The 19,990-nt window shown below is 35.9% G+C and overlaps 1 protein-coding gene across 1 annotated transcript; it reads right to left on the reverse strand.

Annotated features, from left to right (window-relative positions):
- Positions 1 to 4,496: 4,496 nt before the first annotated feature.
- Positions 4,497 to 18,552, reverse strand: LOC135205029 (phosphatidylinositol phosphatase PTPRQ-like). Its single transcript, XM_064235288.1, has 8 exons — positions 18,393 to 18,552; positions 8,176 to 8,448; positions 7,825 to 7,976; positions 7,074 to 7,203; positions 6,434 to 6,533; positions 6,046 to 6,260; positions 5,442 to 5,735; positions 4,497 to 5,323 (listed from the first exon to the last, which is right to left on the reverse strand). Exons 1-8 carry the CDS (start codon positions 18,481 to 18,483, stop codon positions 4,716 to 4,718), a joined length of 1,863 nt encoding a protein of 620 aa, XP_064091358.1. The 5' UTR covers positions 18,484 to 18,552; the 3' UTR covers positions 4,497 to 4,715.
- Positions 18,553 to 19,990: the final 1,438 nt, after the last annotated feature.

Consider the following 19,990-nt stretch of genomic DNA (forward strand, 5'->3'; position numbering starts at 1 on the left):
ATTTTATATCTATATATATATAATATATATATATGCATATATTGTATATATATATATAAAAGCCTATTAGTTGCCATGAAAACCATCTTGTACCTCGATTTCTCCCAAACGTCAACCGCTGCAAGAAGTCCCACTGACGAGTCAGTCCTCCAGATTTCGTTGAATTCCGCCCAGCCGTTCTAGAGATATCATCCTTACAATGATTCTTAAAAGGGCGAAATTTTCCCAAAAGCGAGAGAAAGCGCGTCTCGTTTGCCTTCCCCGAGATGAACGAGCTCGTTAATCCGACCCCCAGGAACCTCATTAATTTGACGAGCTCGTTAATCCTTATTTAAATGGCAAAATCAGGTCGAATATGCCCAGTTTGAATGGCAATGAAAGGCAAAAAACTAAGATTAAATAGCAAAATACAGTTTAAAAAGCATCAGGTTTAAATGGCACAATAAGTTAGGAAACCCCAGGTTTAAATGGCAATATAAGGTTTAAAACTTTAGGTTTAAATGGCACAATAAGGTTTAAAACTTTAGGTTTAAATGGCAAAATAAGGTTTAAAACTTTAGGTTTAAATGGCACAATAAGGTAGGAAACCCCAGATTTAAATGGCAAAATAAGGTTTAAAACTTTAGGTTTAAATGGCACAATAAGTTAGGAAACCCCAGGTTTAAATGGCAATATAAGGTTTAAAACTTTAGGTTTAAATGGCACAATAAGGTTTAAAACTTTAGGTTTAAATGGCACAATAAGGTAGGAAACCCCAGATTTAAATGGCAAAATAAGGTTTAAAACTTTAGGTTTAAATGGCACAATAAGGTAGGAAACCAAGGTTTAAATGGCTAAATGAGATAGGAAACCCCAGGTTTTAAATGGCAAGATAAGGTTTAAAACCCCAGGTTTAAATGGCAAAATAAGGTTTAAAATATTAGGTTTAAATGCCACAATAGAGGTAACTCCAGGTTTAAATTGCAAAATAAGGTAGGAAACATCAGGTTTAAATGGCAAAATATGATTTAAAATATCCGGTTTAAATGGCAAAATAAGGCAAAAAAACCCCAGGTTTAAAAGAGTTGAATAACCCAGGTTTGGAACCCTTGCTTTAAACAGCCAATTCAACGCATAAGACAAAAACATATATTTAAATCCCTTGTTTTATATAAAAAAAAACAAAGTTCAAAGAGCGCAAAAAAACACACACACAAAAACACAAACACACTAAGATGGGGGGAAAACGGAACTCCTAAGGGCTTGTTTTATTCGGCCTCCCTCTGAAAACAGCTCTCGGCGTTCCAGTTAGAAACGGGGAAAAAGGTGCTTTTTGTCGAGAGCCTCGAAGGCCGTAGTTTGTTTGCAACAAAAAACGGGCGCGTTCTATCTTGCGTCTAGGAGAAAAAAAAAAATCTGTCTTCTGGGAATGAAGTGAATAAACGGTTTTATTTTTATGCGTTTAGTTTTCTCATCAGATTTCCATTTTTTGAAAAAATATTTCAGTTTTTATTAATCATCATCGAAACGTTTTAATTTCTTAGATACATATTTTCCAGATGTATGTGTTTTTCATTACATTATTTTAAAGTTTGTTCACTTGCTTTATTCGTATTCTTTTACGATTTTAGAATATGATTTTTTTTTATTTAATATACATATAATCGAAAAACTTTTTCCTAACATTTCCAATAGTTTTTCATTCAAAACCATTAACGTTCCTTATGGAATTAAAATAAGTTTTGTATCTTTCGGTTTCAGACATTTTTTGATAATTTACAGTTACAATTTCAACAGTTATGTATCTTTAATTTTTTTTATTTTCAATTATCGATTCTCATTTACAAACCGGATGATTCTCGAGTTCTGTATCTCCTATCCCTTGATAACAATTCCCAAAATAATATCTGTAGAAAAAACAGCAAATTTAAATTGCAAATAAAATCTGGTCGTTTATTTGTTACAAAATTCAGTTGAGGAAATTTTTCTTGATTATTCTCTCTCTCTCTCTCTCTCTCTCTCTCTCTTCTCTCTCTCTCTCTCTCTCTCTCTCAGTCGAAAAGACGAATTGATTTACATTTCTGATGAACTAATTGTATTTATATATATTTTTTAAGACGCTGAAGTTGGAAGTTTTGATGAGGGAACTTCTCATAACACATCGCTTTAAGTTGATTTAAACTTTATCTCTCTCTCTCTCTCTCTCTCTCTCTCTCTCTCTCTCTCTCTCTCTCTCTCTCTCTCTCTCTCTAATGTTTGGTATCGTCGAGTTAATGACCTCTGTTAAGTTGCATTTATGCTGTATGAGACAATGAAAATTACACACACACACACACACACACACACACACACACACACACACACACACATATATATATATATAATATATATATTAATATATATATATATATATATAAGCTAATCTATTATAGAATTTATATTCCTTACATTATCTCATCCTGTTAACAAGAGAGAGAGAGAGAGAGAGAGAGAGAGAGAGACCCAAGACGAGAGAGAGAGAGAGAGAGAGAAATCTACATCAAGGAGGCAGCTAAACTTTTTCGAAGACTCCCCAGTGAAGCAAAGTTCCAACAACGAGCAACGGCAAACAGAAAGCATGCAGTTCTTCCCCTCTTGGGAATCATAAACGAAGGTAAACATTCCCTCCTCCTCTTCTTCTTCTTCTTCTTCCTCTTCTTCTTCTTCATCTGGAATTTTATGGAATTTTCTTCTTCTCCCCAGCTCTGGGACATTCCCCTAAGGACAATATCTCTCTCGTTTTGTTAGTGGAGCGATCTTTTAATGTTTTCTCGCGTATTTTGGGAGTCGTTGCTTGCTGGATTTCTGGTTCGGAAATATTGCTGGAACTGGAGTTTTAGAAGATCATGCAAAGATCCGATTGAGTTTTAGGATAGATGGCACTTGTTAAGGTGCTTGCAAATCGGATCTTACTCAGAGAATAACATATATATTTTGCTTCTGTCGACTTCAGCTGTGAATTGGTTGTGGGTGAGCAGTCGACTGTTACTGGTTTAATCCAGGGTGAATGAGAGAATGGGGCTAGCAACTCCCTTTCGAAAACATTTTCCAAAAACCTGGAAGGCTAATAGGTACATTCTGAAGCCTATGTATTGAGGCAATCGTCAATAAGCATAAGCCGATATTTCTGACGCATATTTCCACTTCTCTTAAACCCATAATAAAAGTTTAACTGACCTGAGATAGTTCCCAGTTTGCCTCATTTCGTTAACTCTTTCTCATCCAGAGTTCTCGTGCAAGAAAAGGCTGAAAAGTTATTATACGTTTTGCAAATGATCATCTCTTGATTCATATTTTGTGGTTTACTGAAGGATTGGTTTTCAAACTCTATTGCAAATCGACCTTATGAGAGATTATTTAATGCTTTTATAATGCTAAGGGCAATGGGACTTTTATTATTATTATTATTATTATTATTATTATTATTATTCCACTGTTTAATACATGTATTCCTTTTAAATTCTTAACTGTTTCGTTGGCTTTTCCAATAATAATAATAATAATAATAATAATAAAAACAAAGTATCCCATCTTAGCACATATAATTAAAATCTATTAACCAAGAGCTAATTGCTGAAGGATTATAACTAAAAAGGCAAGTTATTTTATTCCTTTGGTTGCCAAAAGGCCCCCACTTTCTTCAACTACAATATTTAACCGTTTTCTTTTATTTACATTTGAAGGTAGACTATAATAAAATGCTGAAAGATATACGTCAAAGCAAATGGAACTATTAATATGGGCAACAAAGGCTTCAGAGGCTTAACTAGGTTTTCAGTGAGAGGGAGGTAGTGTCAGAAATTAACTATTTTACTGATACTTACTGAGTTTATCATTACAAAAGAGTAATTTATCAGGATACTTATACCATCTGCAAACTTAGCTGATCTACAGTTCAGTTTAGTAGGTGATTTTGATCGGGAATTCGAGAAATGTTCATGAATTTACATCTTCTTAAAACATTACTTGTACTTTGTTTTGGTTTTCCTTACACAACATTTCTTTGATCCTGTCCATTTATTCCCTTATCTATTTATCATAGGACGTGATAGCACATTTGTGACCCGCCATTGCTTCATAAAGAGAGGTCTCCAATATTTCCTCCAACGCCACTAAACTTATTCACTTTCTTTTGTTTATTTTAAAGGGAAGTAGATTCTTCAAAAGACAGTTAAGCTGAGTTGTTCTGGTAAGATTTAGGGGTTCAATATTAACTCTTGTTGCTGCCATCGTGATGGATATTCTTTTTCTTTACTCGACATTGCATTGGAAACTCAAGGGTTTCAAGATAATTTATATATATATATATATATATATATATATGTATGTATGTATGTGCATATATATATATATATATATATATATATATATGTGTGTGGTGTGTGTGTGTGTATGTATGCGTGTATAGCATTGTGAATGTATAGTATTTTAAGCTCACTTTTCATCCACAAACACAATAACAATGGAAATAAACGTAGTTCGACGAGAAGTACATTTAATATTTAGGTCAATCAAGATTATAGACTCTTGGAAGAAGAAGAAGAAGAAGAAGAAGAAGAAGAAAACTTTGTAATACCAACAGACTAATCCCTGTCACCCAAGAATGAGAATCAATGGTGGATGGATAGAGCAATAAACTTACAATGGAAATATCTACAGTTTCACGGGGCTAATATTTCATCATAATTCTAAATCATTTAAGAACACAGAGTCTTGAAGGCAGCGAATGCTGGGTCACTAGCCGACCCTGAAGCAATGGCTATCAGGTATGCCTTGTACTCAGTGCAGCTCGAGAGATCAGCCACCATGTACGTCATCTTCGTGGGAGAGTCTCGGCTCGCCGGGATATGGTAGTCGGTGGAAGTCGTTGTGTTGCTCACCGTCAGTTTGTATTCCGTGATGCAGCGTGAGTTCTCTTTGGGCTTGAGCCACTCTAGAACTACTGAGGTCGTCTGGACGCTGTGGGTCTCCAAGTGCTGGGGCTGGGTTGAAGGGGCCGACTCGGTAGTGAACGAGACGTTGGCCACTGTTGATTCAAGGCCGGTTGGGGACAGTGTCGTCACTTCTATGTAGTAATCAGAGCAGCTCAGGAGGCCGTCTTTGTGTATTGTCGACTCTGAAGAACCGACGTTGACCTTCTGTCCTGACACTGAAGCCTCAACTGAGAAGCTATTGTCTGTTACATCGAGGTATTTATCCTTGATGTCGACGGCGCACTGTGGGTTAACATCAGGCATGCGGTATTTATAGGTGACATCTGTTGGCCCAACATCTACGATCTGAAGGTCGACCACTGGGCTGGGCTCTGTTTGGACAATATGACATTGATAATTGAATATAATTTAAAATAGCAGAATGAATAGTCTTTACTGAACATTCTTGCACAAACACCCACAATGAAATTAACTGATAACTAGACTCACCAACATCAGCAGTGGTCTGTACCAGCCTTGTCAGGTCACTCTCCTTCCCCATGGGTGATCTGAAAACCACGCTTATCTCATACTGAGTGCAGGGGAGTACGTCTGTGATGTTGAAGATCCCACTGCCATCTCCCTCTACAGCAATATCCTGGCACTGCTCCTCAAAGATGACTTCATCTATCCAGCAAACTTCAGCCTCATAGGCACAGGTGTCACCAGGGTTTCCAGTCCAGCTGACCTGGATAGTTGTAGGGTTTATGGGCTTAGCATCTGCAGACAAGGGAGCCGAAGGATCTGCAGTTTGAAGAATGAGGTTATTTACATTCTAGGGACTTGTATGAAGTTAGATGGTGAGAACTGGAAAGTGATTGGAATGCAGACTGATAACTCTAGAGTAATTAATTGTGAACTTTATGTTGATATTATGGTACGTGGGTTTTTTAACTTCCATCATGAACGATAGCTAACATTAATTATGTGCCAACAGACTTATCAGACCTAGTTAATAAAATGAAAATTGTTTACTGTATACAGACATATACACAATTGCAATTTCAATGTACAACGTGATCCATTGACCAACAATGGGATGACTCTCGCATACCAAGGTCCTCTGTGGAAGTCTCAACAGATGCTGCGATTCCCACCACGCCGGCAGCATTGCTGGCAGACACAGATATGGTGACGTTCCTGCAAGGGGGCAGGGGTGCTATGGTGTTCTCACAGATGGGGTCACATCTCTGGGCATTCAAAACCTGGGTGGCTCTGCTGCTCTCACCCCGGGGGGCATGAACGTGGTCGTGCCAGGTGAAAGCAAATCTGGAATTTGTCAGAGGTGAAAGATTGAAGAGTTTCTATGTCAGAAGAAAGTTTTGGGCTTGTTAGATATTCTTAGCTCTATAGTTAATGGTCAATTACAAGGGAATCTCATACAATGACTCTTGATTTTATAAGTGAAGTGGATGCAATGCAAGTGATGTAGGTTCACTTACATGTCAACGCAAAGTGGGTTGGTCAGTGGATCGTGGAATGTCACGGTGACATAGTCTGGCCCCCATTCCTTTACTTGAAGGTCTTCAGGCTCTCCAGGGACTAGGAAAGTCAGCACAAAGAAGAAGATTAGATACTTGGTAGGAGAATTCGCCTCAAAATTAATGATTTCCTGACATCAAAATGACTCAATTGTTATGGAAGAAATGAATTTTCAAAGGTGAAGGTTTCATACTTTCCTAAGATATAATAAATTTGTGCATTAATTTATTATTATGGAATCATTTGCTCGATGCTTGGTAAACTTTTTTACTTTTTTACAGTTGGATATTTTTGGAAGACTAACGAGAAAGGTTACAGTTTTTTGTTTCTTCGAGATTATGACTTGTACAGTCCAAATGAGAGATGTGAATAACAGCTGCAATAGTGAATTAGTTATCTATAATCCTTAATCCTCACAAGGAATCTGTACAGACTTTATATTCTTTTCAGCTTTGGTTACATAGTTAATGCCCTTGTATTTGACGTTGTAAAAAAACAAACATTTACTGCATTCATAGTGTACAAATGATTTATATCACTTTAACTGTCCCTTATACACAACTATCAACTGATACTTGAGAGATAAATCAAGAACTGTACCTCCATTGGCGGTCTTCAAGTCGACTGCAGCCTCTTCACCCAGACCCCCTAAGTGGGTGAGGCCCTTGACTGTGAAGAAGTAGTGGCTGCAGAGCTGAAGCATGTCAAGTGTCTCTGTGGTTTCTGTTGTCTGTCCAAAAAAGATTGTAAAAAATTCAATAATATGCTTTGAATTTAAAAGTTAACTTTGTTCCATGAGGACGGGGGAAGCCTGCATCAAGCTAGGAGTGACCGAGCCTGTCAAAGTGCTGTATGGCTAGAGAAATATTAGGTTAGGTAAGGTCAAGTAAGGTTAAGGTAGGCTAGCCTGATCAGAATTGAATATATTTCTGTGGGATACCTATGAATTGGTCAGTGATTAGAAAGCTAAGTTAGGTTAGGTCAGGTGAGATCAGGTATGTTGCTACCAGGTATGTTTGCATTATAATGATGTCAAGTTCCTAGTCTTTGCTTCAATATTTCCTGTTTTAGTTAATGATCATTGATCTTTTGGATTATACTATAATTGCCGGGCCTATGCTTGAAGCCCGAGAACAAGTGGAAAAAATGTCAACAGTTTTGGAGTTTGAGAAGACAACAAAGGGAGGGGCCTTTGAAGAGACCAATGGCAGATACATTAGTTAGTATTGTTACTGTTTGAAACTGTATCAGAAGTGAATGAAGTTAAACAAAAAGATAAATTAACAGAGAAAGTCACAGATAACTGTAAAATCTATTAGGTACCTGACTAAAGAACTGTTAAAGAACTCACATTGAAACAATCTTGGTCAGTCTCACCCTCCAGCCTCCTGCAGATTTGGTACTCTCCTATACATGCCGGGTTTTCTGTAGGGACATCCCACGAAATGGTGGTGTTTGAATAACCTGTGCCTTCTATTTTCAAGTTCAGTGGCATTCCAGGTACTGGAAAGAGAGAAGTAGGGGTTGGGGTAAAGTGATTGATAAGTTTTGGGATTTAAGTACCTCTCTTTGTTAGAAGAATTGGGGTTTTAAGTAGGAAAATGAAATGAACAGCTACTGAATCACACAAAGAGGGAAGTAAGAGATACTTCCATCAGAAATCCACAAGAAATCCAAACAACATTAACCCAGCTAAACTCACAAACATCAGACGTGTGCCCTGTGGTGGACGTTTTGTTCCCGACAGTCGTGCCCCCAAAGTGGGGCGTCAGGTCGAAATGGTACTCAGAACAGGCATTGAGGAAGTCAACGACGGTCGTGCAGGACTCCAGGGGACACTTGATATTAGTCTCGAATCCTTCCTCAACGTTGAGGAGGGTATAGAAGGTAAGGGCCGTTTCCCCAGCCTCAAAGTCCCAGGCTAGCGTGATGCTGTCTTCAGTTCCCTCGGCTTGGCGAAAGTTTTTTATCTGTCCTGGTTTGTAAGTGGAAAATAGAAGGTCAGTTGGCCCTTGCTTCCTTCTGCCAGTTTTACTTATAACCTGCTGTCCTTACCAAGACAGACAGACAGACAGTTTGAGAAAAATTTTGAAGTAATACGTTTTCAGAATTGTTAGGGATATCAATGTCTTATCATTACCAGCAATGGGCTTTCTCTTCAGTTATCTATTTAAATGAATAAATATGTCATTAAATGAAAATCTTCAATACGAAATACATAATTTTATGCCATGGACAATATCTTATCTCCACAGTTAAAAATGCTTATCAAGAATGAATAAAAAGGTTATTGTTTATGTTACAGACAGCTGTTAAGTTTCCCAAGAATCCTTATAAACTGCAACGCACTAGGATGATCTCAAAATGACCCGATCTCGAGGAGAAATGAATAAAATTAGATAGAATTATAAATATTTAAAAAAAAGATACTTCATTTCATTTATATTTATTTCCTTTGACTGTTTTAGCTACTAAAGTCGGAATGTACGAGGTTTTGAATATGCATGTTTTGTATCTAAACACTCTCTCTCTCTCTCTCTCTCTCTCTCTCGCTCTCTCTCTCTCTCTCTCTCACTCTCATATATCTATATATATATATATATAACATATATATATATATAATATATATATATATATATATATATATATATATATATATATATATATATATATAACTATATATATATATACATATATATAATATATATACATACATACATATATATATATATATTACATACATACATATATATATATATATATATATATATATGTATATATATATATATATATATATATATATATATATATATAATATATATATATATACGTATATTTAAAATTTCACTGGATTCTTAACCATATGCCCGTAACCAGCCCAGGCCTGAAGTAAGTAAGGAAAGTGTTGTACTGATGTGTGCACGTATCTGTTTTAGTCAGATAGTTTAACTTATAAGAAGATGATAATGTAATCTTTGAATATGTATTTAAATACGAATGAAACTCGTATTTTACAGCCAGAATGAATGCTGAGGCCATCTGTTGACAACTAAAGTAAACACGTCTTCTACTTATGTTTCTTCTTGTGGCCAGTAGATGGCGGCAACATTCACTTCTCGGAAATTGTTTTCAAACTGATTCTTTAGCTTGTAGAATCCACCTGTTTTGTTCCACAGACTATAAATTACCTGGCCTTCATCACCATCATAAAACATCATCAAATATATATATACATATATATATATATATATATATATATATATATATATATATATATATATATATATATATATATATTTATATCCCTTTCGCCTCATCTTTAGACCTAAGCTCCTCCCTTCTATTTCTCCTCCTCTCTCAGCTGTTTTGTCTCTCAAGTATTTTGCTCTCTCTCTCTCTCTCTCTCTCTCTCTCTCTCTCTCTCTCTCTCTCTCTCTCTCTCTCTCTCTCCACCGTCGTCTGTTCCTCTCTTTGTATGCTTAACTCATTTCATTCTGTTTGCGACTAAGAGAAACATCTCTAACTTATCTGTAGCAAATGTAATGTTTCCTTTTTCCACCGATAGATGGCATCAGAATGCACTTCTCGCGTATATTAAGGGTAGACTAATATCGGATTGAGTGTTATAAAGTTTATATAAGCTATACTGGCTTACTTTATATGAAAGCAACGTCCTGAATAATAATGATGATTATAGATTCGAAGCTTTCAATGCGTGTATTTCATTTTAAATAAACGATATATTCAATGTATAAGACGTAGTACATAGACTGAAAGCTTTTGGGATGATAAATATTCACAGCTGTTTCCTTTCTCAGAGTTCTTGAGATAACAAAAGAAAAAAAATCTTTACTTTTTTTAACTGACTCACTCCAAGACACCAATTCCGAGTTGAGATAACAAAAGAAAAAAAAAAAAAAAAAATCTTTACTTTTTTTAACTGACTTCACTTCCAAGACACCAATTCCTAGAAAGATAAACCATGTTGGTTTAGATTAAACCTGTTTTAAGGTTTAGTCAAATTTGCAACAACCCTTAACAGTCTTGGGAAAGCTGTAGTAAGTCATAATAAGATTTAAAACTCATGGTAGAGGGTAAGTAGACTGGAGAGAGAGAGAGAGAGAGAGAGAACTATATAACTGAATCCTTATTTTCATGTTTCTATTCTGTCTGTAGCCTTTGGTAAAAAAATTCTAATAATAATGATAATAATAATATTGATGTTGACTTTTCCATCAGTCTCTGCACTATGAGGGTGTTACGAAATGTACACATTTTATAATAATGAGAGAGAGAGAGAGAGAGAGAGAGAGAGAGAGAGAGAGAGAGAGAGAGAATTGATTCCTTTGGGTCCCCATAGATGGCGCCAGCTTCCACTTTTCCCAGTAGGGCGAATGCTATTCAGCATAAAGAGAAGAATAGATGCCGGTCAATCGATTCTCTCTCCATTTTTGCAATCTACATATATCAACCAATTATTTATAAAAATACGCGCTGGCGTCATAAAAAAAAAGAGTGATTTAGATGTCTAAATGGTCTCACAATAGAAACCTTATCGAGACCACAGGCGAACGTTTAGTTCCATTGTTTATCACAAGATGGCCAGGCCTTGGCGTGCTCTCTTTCTCTCTCCATTCAGTTGGTTGTTTTCTTTATAATTGCTGCTAAATATATCTCAGGATATAAAACCTTCGTATGTGTAATGAAGAATCTTCAGTTTAATTATGAACAGAGAATTATGAAACGAGAGAGAGAGAGAGATATGATTATTTTGTTTGGGCCTTCCCGTTGTGATGGTAGGTAAATAATTTAAAGGATTAGTGAGCACCCAAGTCTGGCGTTCTCTCTCTCTCTCTCTTTCTCTCTCTCTCTCTCTCTCTCTCTCTCTCTTGTTTCATAATTCTCTGTTCATAATGAAACTCAAGATTCTTAATTACACATGCACAGATATATATGTAAGTGTTTACATAATAAAAATATGGAATGTTAGTCCATATATATAAAAGTCTAAAACTAAAGAGGTCAACCAGATTGCTTGCAGGAATGTGATCAGACTAGAGACGCTAAAGATGACGTATACAATAAAAAGTAGGCTAAGATAACATGCCGTCACCTCTAGTCATTCAATTGTTTTATAAACATTAGTCCAAGCTCCCTGCTTGAGACAACTACCGCCTACGTGATCTGTAGCGTGTCTCATTTGATTGTGTGTTCGTATGAAACTATGTCATTGTATGTATGTTCATATGTTCGAACTACTGTCTGTTCCTTCATAACTTGTAACAGAGATGGTAGACGGGGAGAACAGAGTTAGTGATCGTCATTAGAAGACCTGTACCTCTTTACCTAAGCTTTATCATGTAGAGGAATAGGATTAGCCATCATCATTGGCAGAAGCGATCAAGCTATCGTCATAGAAAGACTTGTACGATCATACCTGATCTTCATCATGTAAACTTCAAGAGAATATACTATTTTTATACCTTGTGTTTTCTACAACCTCACCGAACCATGAGTTCAACACATCGTCGTAAAGATAATACCGACTTCGTAAGTGATCTACAAAACCCCAGACACTCCATTGAAGATGGAAGTGCAATACCAACCGACTTAGCGTATAGATTATCGCTAGTCTAAACATTACCTCATAGGGCGCCTTATCATACAAGGCACAAGCCCTAATATTGGTGGCCACGGGTCCAGAAGAACTCTACAACGTCCTACGAAGAAAAAAACCAGAATAATAAATCATGTATCATAAGAAGTCAACGACGACGGAAGCAGCAGATTCTTCAAGCAACCTAGTATCATCATTAGTGAGCGACTTCAGAAAACAACAAGATTCGTCAAGCAACTTAGTATCATCGTTAGTGAATAACTTCAAGAAACAAAACCGACGTGTCCTTTTTCCTACGGCAACGGAAGCTTCGTCTCTCATTAGAATCATTCAAGAAAACATCGTTAGTGAGCGTTTCCGGCACTGCAAGAAACAAACCGAACGCGTCTGCAGCATCGGATTTCAAGGCTCGAATCATCGAAACAACGCGCACGGGGGAAACTGAAGCCAAACCAGGTCGTCCGCTAAATAGAGAAGGAGGACCAAGGCCGTGTGTCGTTATCGGAACACCGTGACTTCCCACAAAAGCAAGCTAAGTACAATTTTTTATCATTTGGAGTAACTTTGAGTGTTTCCTTGCAGGTCGAATTTCGTTATTCCTGTGGCTGAAGTTACGAGACATTCTTAATCTTACTTTTTTACAGAAATTATCTACATCATTGAGATTTCGCTACTGCGAGTTTTTTATCTTTGAGTGTCTGTTTCCAGAAGTTCTACTGAAATATCATAATCATATACTATGTTAATTTTATCATTTTGGGTGATTATTAATCCCTTACGTAACAAATCATATTAAACAGTGAATATGCGTTTACGCAGTGGACGTCTGTATTTATACAGATGCATGGATAGGGTCGTTAAGCACCGATAGTGATTAGAAACACACAAAAAACAAGTGGAACACCCGTACAAATCTATATAAATTAGAGGTAACACTATTTCGGGTCTTGACAATAAATGCTCCTTGCAAGTCCCGATCGCAGTTTTAGCCTTGAGTTTTTTGAGTTATATAAAATATCGAACCTCAATGACTCAACTTAACTTTAAAAATATGGCTGGATTGCAAGGAATAACATGTCTGTAAAAAACTTTCATCAGGCTAAATGCGCTGACCAGGATCTCTCACTATTTCAAATTTTAGCAAAGAATGAAGTACAAACAGTTAATATTGCATACAGTAGAGATAACTGGTCTTATTAGTAATCGCTCAGTTCCTAATAGTTCGTCATTCATTGCTGTATACGTAACCAGCAACATAATGCTAAAAACACACAATACGTTGCCGATGGTAATAAAGAGAAGGATCCTAATTATTACAAAAAGAAATAGAAAACAGTAGCCTTTCAGAATCAAACAAGCAAACTCGGTTACTGTGTCACCTAGTCAAGCGGTCAAGGTTAGTCAAAAAACTGCCGAAGTTTTCAAAGCGAAGCAAATTCCACACAATAAGCGACTCTAGCAGAGTGGGGAAAAGCGATGTTGGTTCATACATACCGATATCTTTTTGAATTAAAAAGGATTTTTCCTATGAAACACACGACCGTATAAAGTAATCAGAGCAGGGTTTCGTTGTTTTTTTTTTAATACATAAGTTTATTATGAGTACTGGTGGATTAAGACAACTGTACGCGCCCGTAAAATTTAGAATATCTTGTTTTATTCTTTAATACGCTATATCTTGTATTTACGGACTCACCGTCTGTTGTTCGAACTTCCCTAATGAGAAGTCCGGATAAGCGAGCGCTTACAGATACCTCTATAGTTATAAAAAACGTTGATCTGTATGTAGTGTAATTGTAAGATCCATCTAGGGGTATACCAAATATTATCTTACATCCTGCAAAATAAGGCGTGTTTATCAAAGGAAAATCCTATAAACCTTCAAACATATTAAAATCCGTTTGAACAAAAATGAGACAGTTAATCAAATAATAACTTATATAAAAGGAACTATACATTTGTCTCATAAATCGTAACATTGTTCAAATGACCCAACAGAATTCTCCCACAACCGCAGTCGTACTTTGCACGCAAAAATCTCGAGAAGCATGCACCCCTCGAATGTCTTAGTGCGTGTAAAAAGACGTTTGCTGGGAAATGAAATTTTTAATCCTTCCCGACACTCTGAAATATAACGATTTCCGCGAACAAAGCCCTAAAAGTATACATATCGTGGATACGGAAGTTATAAATATCGCATTTTTTATTGTTGCTAATTTTTAATCACGCCCAACCAGTAGTGGATGAATCTCTCTGATAATCTATCTAAAGTAATATCCGTAAAGTCATTCAAGCAGAGGTGATTCAGCAGAATTTTTTTTTATCTTTTACCTGAATACCAGGAAGTTTCTCCACTGGCGAGTGATCTCTGGAAAAAAACGGATGTAATTTAACACAAAACACGGTCTAAGGACAAACATAAAGCTATTTTACGTACCTTCGTATAGATTCTCAATGAAATTTCAAAATAGAGATAAATGACGAAGTTGAAAAATGTTAGTAATAGGAGTCATTAGGAAATCAAATAGCCCATTTAATTTTTCCCTCAAACGTCATGCCATAAAAGATCAGACTTGGCGTATCTGCGCAGATTACGGTCGCTTAAACAAGGAAACGACTTCCGATAGTTTCCAGTGCGATGTACCGACGACATCTTATCTCTGTTAGGTTAGAATAAATTTTTCACCAACTTGGACTTACTTAAAGGCTTTTACCTGATACCATTACCTAAGTGATTGTACCTCATATACCGTTGTCAGCACACTCAGGGACATTATCAATTTTTACGTATGCCTCCGGCTTACGTTGCGCCCCAAATTACAATATAGTGTTTGGAGACTTTTAGGGGATAACCTACATGCCTATATGGAAATGATCTTTTGTAATCTTTTCTAATACCTTAGAAGTACATTCACATAAAGTAGAAGCTAGTGCTACAGAGACAAAGACAAATAATCTCAGAGTAAAATATCTCTAAATGTGAGTTTTTAAAAACCGAACATGTTTATCTAGGTTTTATGTGTCTGGTAAGGTGTCGGCTATTCATAACTTTCCGGTACTTATTAACGTAAAAGGGGATACACACTTTTGCGCTGTAGTGGGTATTACAATCGTATGTAAATACGTAACTCTTAGCTGGCTGAGAGCAATCTCCTGCCAAGTGACGACGTCATCATTGCCGTATCAGCATTTGTTCCTTTTAACCTCAATAATCTGCTTACACAGGCTTCATCTGTGTGTCGTCTCTGCTTGCAAAAGCAGATTGACTGGAGAAAGGAATGCTTAGTTCATGAACTTCACATGTGGTTCATAGGTCACATGACAGGCCACATAACATATTCTTATCCGTGTGTGTAATGCAATTAGTTAAGGACTTGTAATCATTTTAAAATTAATGAACAATATAAGCAAATAGAATTTCTATAACAACAAAATGAATTAATTTTTTTTTTTCTGAACCTCATAGGACAATTAGAGTCAATAATTCAGCTTATGACATGGGTAAACGGACATTTAGAATTATCAAGTTGTGGATAAGAAATATTTACTTGCAACATTAGCCTATTACAATTCAAGTAAATCACATTCATGGGAAAATGTCACATTTTCTTGAAAAAACCCAAAGTTTATATAGTAATTAGTTACATAGTGGGTTTTTCGTTGCATCTCCTACCTATTAATAATGTTTTAAAAGTTAACCTCAGAGGATGCGCACGAGAAAATTGAATATGAAACTTTTATTAGGGCACATAGAATCATGATTAATCTTCTCTTTGACTCTTATGCTGCCTGGCAATCTTACAAATAGCTCCGGCGTTTTCCACTTCTTTGTCTAGTAACTTACTACCAGTGATATCGAATTTTCTTTGAGATTCGTAATGATATCTATTTATTTTTTATAATTATGGATATTTTTACAAGTCATCATAGACCTGATAGGTTCCACTCATTGTTAATGCCATGGATTAAAAAAGTTTGTACAGCGGACTCTTTTGAATTCCAAAATATCAGCGAATTCATGTGGGTTAAGTCTGGTCTAAATGGCTCTCCTCCCCTCCCCTGTATTTGGATGTCGTCTGAATTTACTTTGCCCTTGTGACAAGTATAATTTCACTTGCAGGCTGATTAATGGAACCTGGTTACAGTATCCTGCAGTACGAGAGTTTCACATCGCAACTTCAAAAAAATCGTTCGTCGCAGCGGACGACTACAGTCAAGTAACAACCGCCTACAATGTGAAAAAATGGAATTTCATGGACTTCTTCGACCGACACCGTATCTCGTCGTTAATCTCGTTTTAATGCGGAATGCTCCGGCCTACTGTCGGAATCGACTACGAATGGGACATACTTCCGACAATTACGACCCGAAGGATATTCAACTACTTTGCTGGCGAAGGACTCGTGCTGGGGATGTTTTTTTTATTCATCGCGAACGTAATCGTGTAGCTTAGGATGCAGAGAATAAGTATGAGCGCAAAATGGAACGTTGGACCCCGCCCGCCCAGGCAAATTTTCCCCTTGTTTTAACCATTGAAAAAGGCCGTTTCATTGGCTATAGGTGTTGTCTGGAACTTGTGTAATGACGAAAAGTTGTTTTCGAAAGCTAGTTAAAAGTGAAGTATAGTATAACCTCGGTCATGTATCCTATATATATAAAGTATCATGTATCCTATATATATAAATGATCATAAATAACAGAGTCGAAATATATCTTTGCGTGTACGCATAGGAATCTCTTATATCAAATGAATCCATAAATAACAGAATCTAAATATATCTTTGCGTGTACGCAATAGGAATCTATTTAAAGTGGCACATATATTAATCATAATTATATGATCCATATACATATGTATAAACAAATCAGGTAGCCTCTAATCAATATGTTACCTTTTATCTTACCAATATCTGCAGTTATTTATGAGTTAGTATATGAATTACTAATCAGATATATAAAACATTTAGCATAAAAAATCAACGAATCAATCAGCATAACCATAATAATTTTTATCAATTCATATATGAGAATTTTTATCAGTTAAAAATATGATTGTTTTATCATGTTAATCTTCATTCTATGCAATTATCAGAGTACATTAGTATTTTCTGTAGCATAAGTATCTTAAAGAGATGAAGTGAAAAAACTGTATCATATATGATCACGTGATCACTATTTTTTTTTTATTTACCAACAAATCATTGTTTTATATTTATTACTTGAATCAATTCAGTACACCATGAATTTTTATTTACTTATAATATATATATTCCCACATAGGTCTGTATCACACTCCTATAAGTCAAATGCAAGTCAAGTTTGAGTAATATTCAGTAGTTGGTTTTGGTAGCTGACCGAGCTAATGTAAGTGTTTACATAATAAAAATATGGAATGTTAGTCCATATATATAAAAGTCTAAAACTAAAGAGGTCAACCAGATTGCTTGCAGGAATGTGATCAGACTAGAGACGCTAAAGATGACGTTATACAATAAAAGTAGGCTAGATAACATGCCGTCACTCTAGTCATTCAATTGTTTATAAACATTAGTCCAAGCTCCCATGCTTGAGACAACTACCGCCTACGTGATCTGTAGCGTGTCTCATTTGATTGTGTGTTCGTATGAAACTATGTCATTGTATGTATGTTCATATGTTTTCGAACTACTGTCTGTTCCTTCATAACTTGTAACAGAGATGGTAGACAAGTAGAACAGAGTTAGTGATCGTCATTAGAAGACCTGTACCTCTTTACCTAAGCTTTATCATGTAGAGGAATAGGATTAGCCATCATCATTGGCAGAAGCGATCAGCTATCGTCATAGAAGACTTGTACGATCATACCTGATCTTCAAATCATGTAAAACTTCAGAAGAATATACTATTTTTATACCTTGTGTTTTCTACAAGAACCTCACCGAACCATGAGTTCAGCACATCGTCGTAAAGATAAATACCGACTTCGTAAGTGATCTACAAAACCCCAGACACTCCATTGAAGATGGAAGTGCAATACCAACCGACTTAGCGTATAGATTATCGCTAGTCTAACATTACCTCATAGGGCGCCTTATCATACAAGGCACAAGCCCTAATATATATATAATATCATATTTTTTTTTTTTTGGGTTTCTGACCAATCATCTGTGATTTATATCAGAGATTGCAGCAAAGATTTGTACCTGATAGTTAGTCAACTGTGTTGTCACTTTTATGACATAGTATGTCTAATATTAAATCAAAACAAGATGACAAAAATTAAAAGAAAATCAAAATCAAAATTGCAAAATATATATTCTTACCTAAACTTTGGGCCAGAACTCCGGACCCGAAGCAGACCACAAGAACTACTAAGTACAGGAGCTTCATGACTTTTAGTGATGTTTCTCTCATGGCGATGGGAGACAGGAGAGCGCTCTGGAACCCGAAAAGGTAAAGTTATCTATTCTGTCTCTCCAAGCTGCGTCCCTCCTTTTATATAATGTTTGTGTGGAGGGGGGCGAGGGAAACGACAAGATACCACACAGTTTGCTGATAAGGGTGTGAGGAATTATTATGTAAGGTAGAAACTATGTCTGTTTACATGGAACTCAGTTAGTGGAATACATATCTTTTATCCACTTTCTCTGAAGTGGTTATCTCTCTCTCTCTCTCCTCTCTCTCTCTCTCTCTGTGTGTGTGTGTGTGTGTGTACCGGATATAGCCTTCGCCCCTTTCACAATATATCTGTTTCATCAATTTATTCACAACTAAATATACTTTAAAACAATTATCTGTAATTGCTATAGTATTAGAATTTTATCTCTCTCTATATATATATATATATATATATATATATATATAATATATATATATATATATATATATATATGTTGTTAAATGCTGGGTCCACATCATTTATTAAATTAAAGTTAACTCTTAAGTTTCTTATTTTTTTTTATATAATTAATAATTTGATGTTTTTTCTAATGTTATTGTCATTTGTAATATTTCTAATGAGCACGTTTTAATTTCACAGACTGAGATTATGTGAGAAACGTTTCTTCTTGTGAATAAACCATGGATTTTATGATGGTTTTTTATGGACTCTGATATATATATATATACTATAGATATATATATATTATATATATATATATATATATATATATAGATACTATATATATCATCCACAGGTGAAAAATAATATACAGGGTGTAGGTCCTGACTGGTTTCGGCTTTATTTTCAAGCCATTGACAAAGGACTGATACATAGTATTAGAATTCACAAGTATATATACTACAGAGGAAGTACTGACGAACATACACACAACCGTTTGAGACTGCAGATCCACCCACAGGCAGGTGTCAAGGTAGGAGTGGCTTTCAAAAATCATTTGGCTAAAATTTACAATAAATTCTCAAGGGATACTACCGATTAGGGTACCCACCAGACAACAAGTCCACACCTGACAGGTGTCAGGGAGGCGGGGTTGGACATCTCATTACCACTACTGCCCCCTTACTGTGTTTACAAATATAATAATCCTAGTTCCGTACATTTCTAATGCCTACACCTTAAAAATTTTAAACAGTTTTACCAAATTTCTTTTGATATTAAAGGATCAAGTTTATACATTCCTTGACTGATGTTCATATTATTATTGTAACTTTCTTTTTATAAAACTAGATTCAATGATATTCCTTTCTATTGCATTATTAGAACGGGTACCCTAATTGGTAGTATCCCTTGAGAATTTATTGTAAATTTTAGCCAAATGATTTTTGAAATCCACTCCTACCTTGACACCTGCCTGTGGGTGGATCTGCAGTCTCGAACGGTTGTGTGTATGTTCGTCAGTACTTCCTCTGTGGTATATATACTTGTGAATTCTAATACTATGTATCAGTTCTTTGTCAA

This window comes from Macrobrachium nipponense, chromosome 48 (genome assembly GCF_015104395.2).
Source record: "Macrobrachium nipponense isolate FS-2020 chromosome 48, ASM1510439v2, whole genome shotgun sequence".
NCBI classification, from domain to species: domain Eukaryota; kingdom Metazoa; phylum Arthropoda; class Malacostraca; order Decapoda; family Palaemonidae; genus Macrobrachium; species Macrobrachium nipponense.

Excerpts from the sequence above, each read along its gene's own strand:
- LOC135205029 (XM_064235288.1), bottom strand. The coding sequence starts at position 18,483 with ATGAGAGAAACATCACTAAAAGTCATGAAGCTCCTGTACTTAGTAGTT. Across the intron at positions 8,449-18,392 it reads AGTTCTGGCCCAAAGTTTAG|GACAGATAAAAAACTTTCGC; the intron begins GTAAGAATATAT and ends CTTACAAACCAG. Across the intron at positions 7,204-7,824 it reads CTGACCAAGATTGTTTCAAT|ACAACAGAAACCACAGAGAC; the intron begins GTGAGTTCTTTA and ends TTTTTTGGACAG.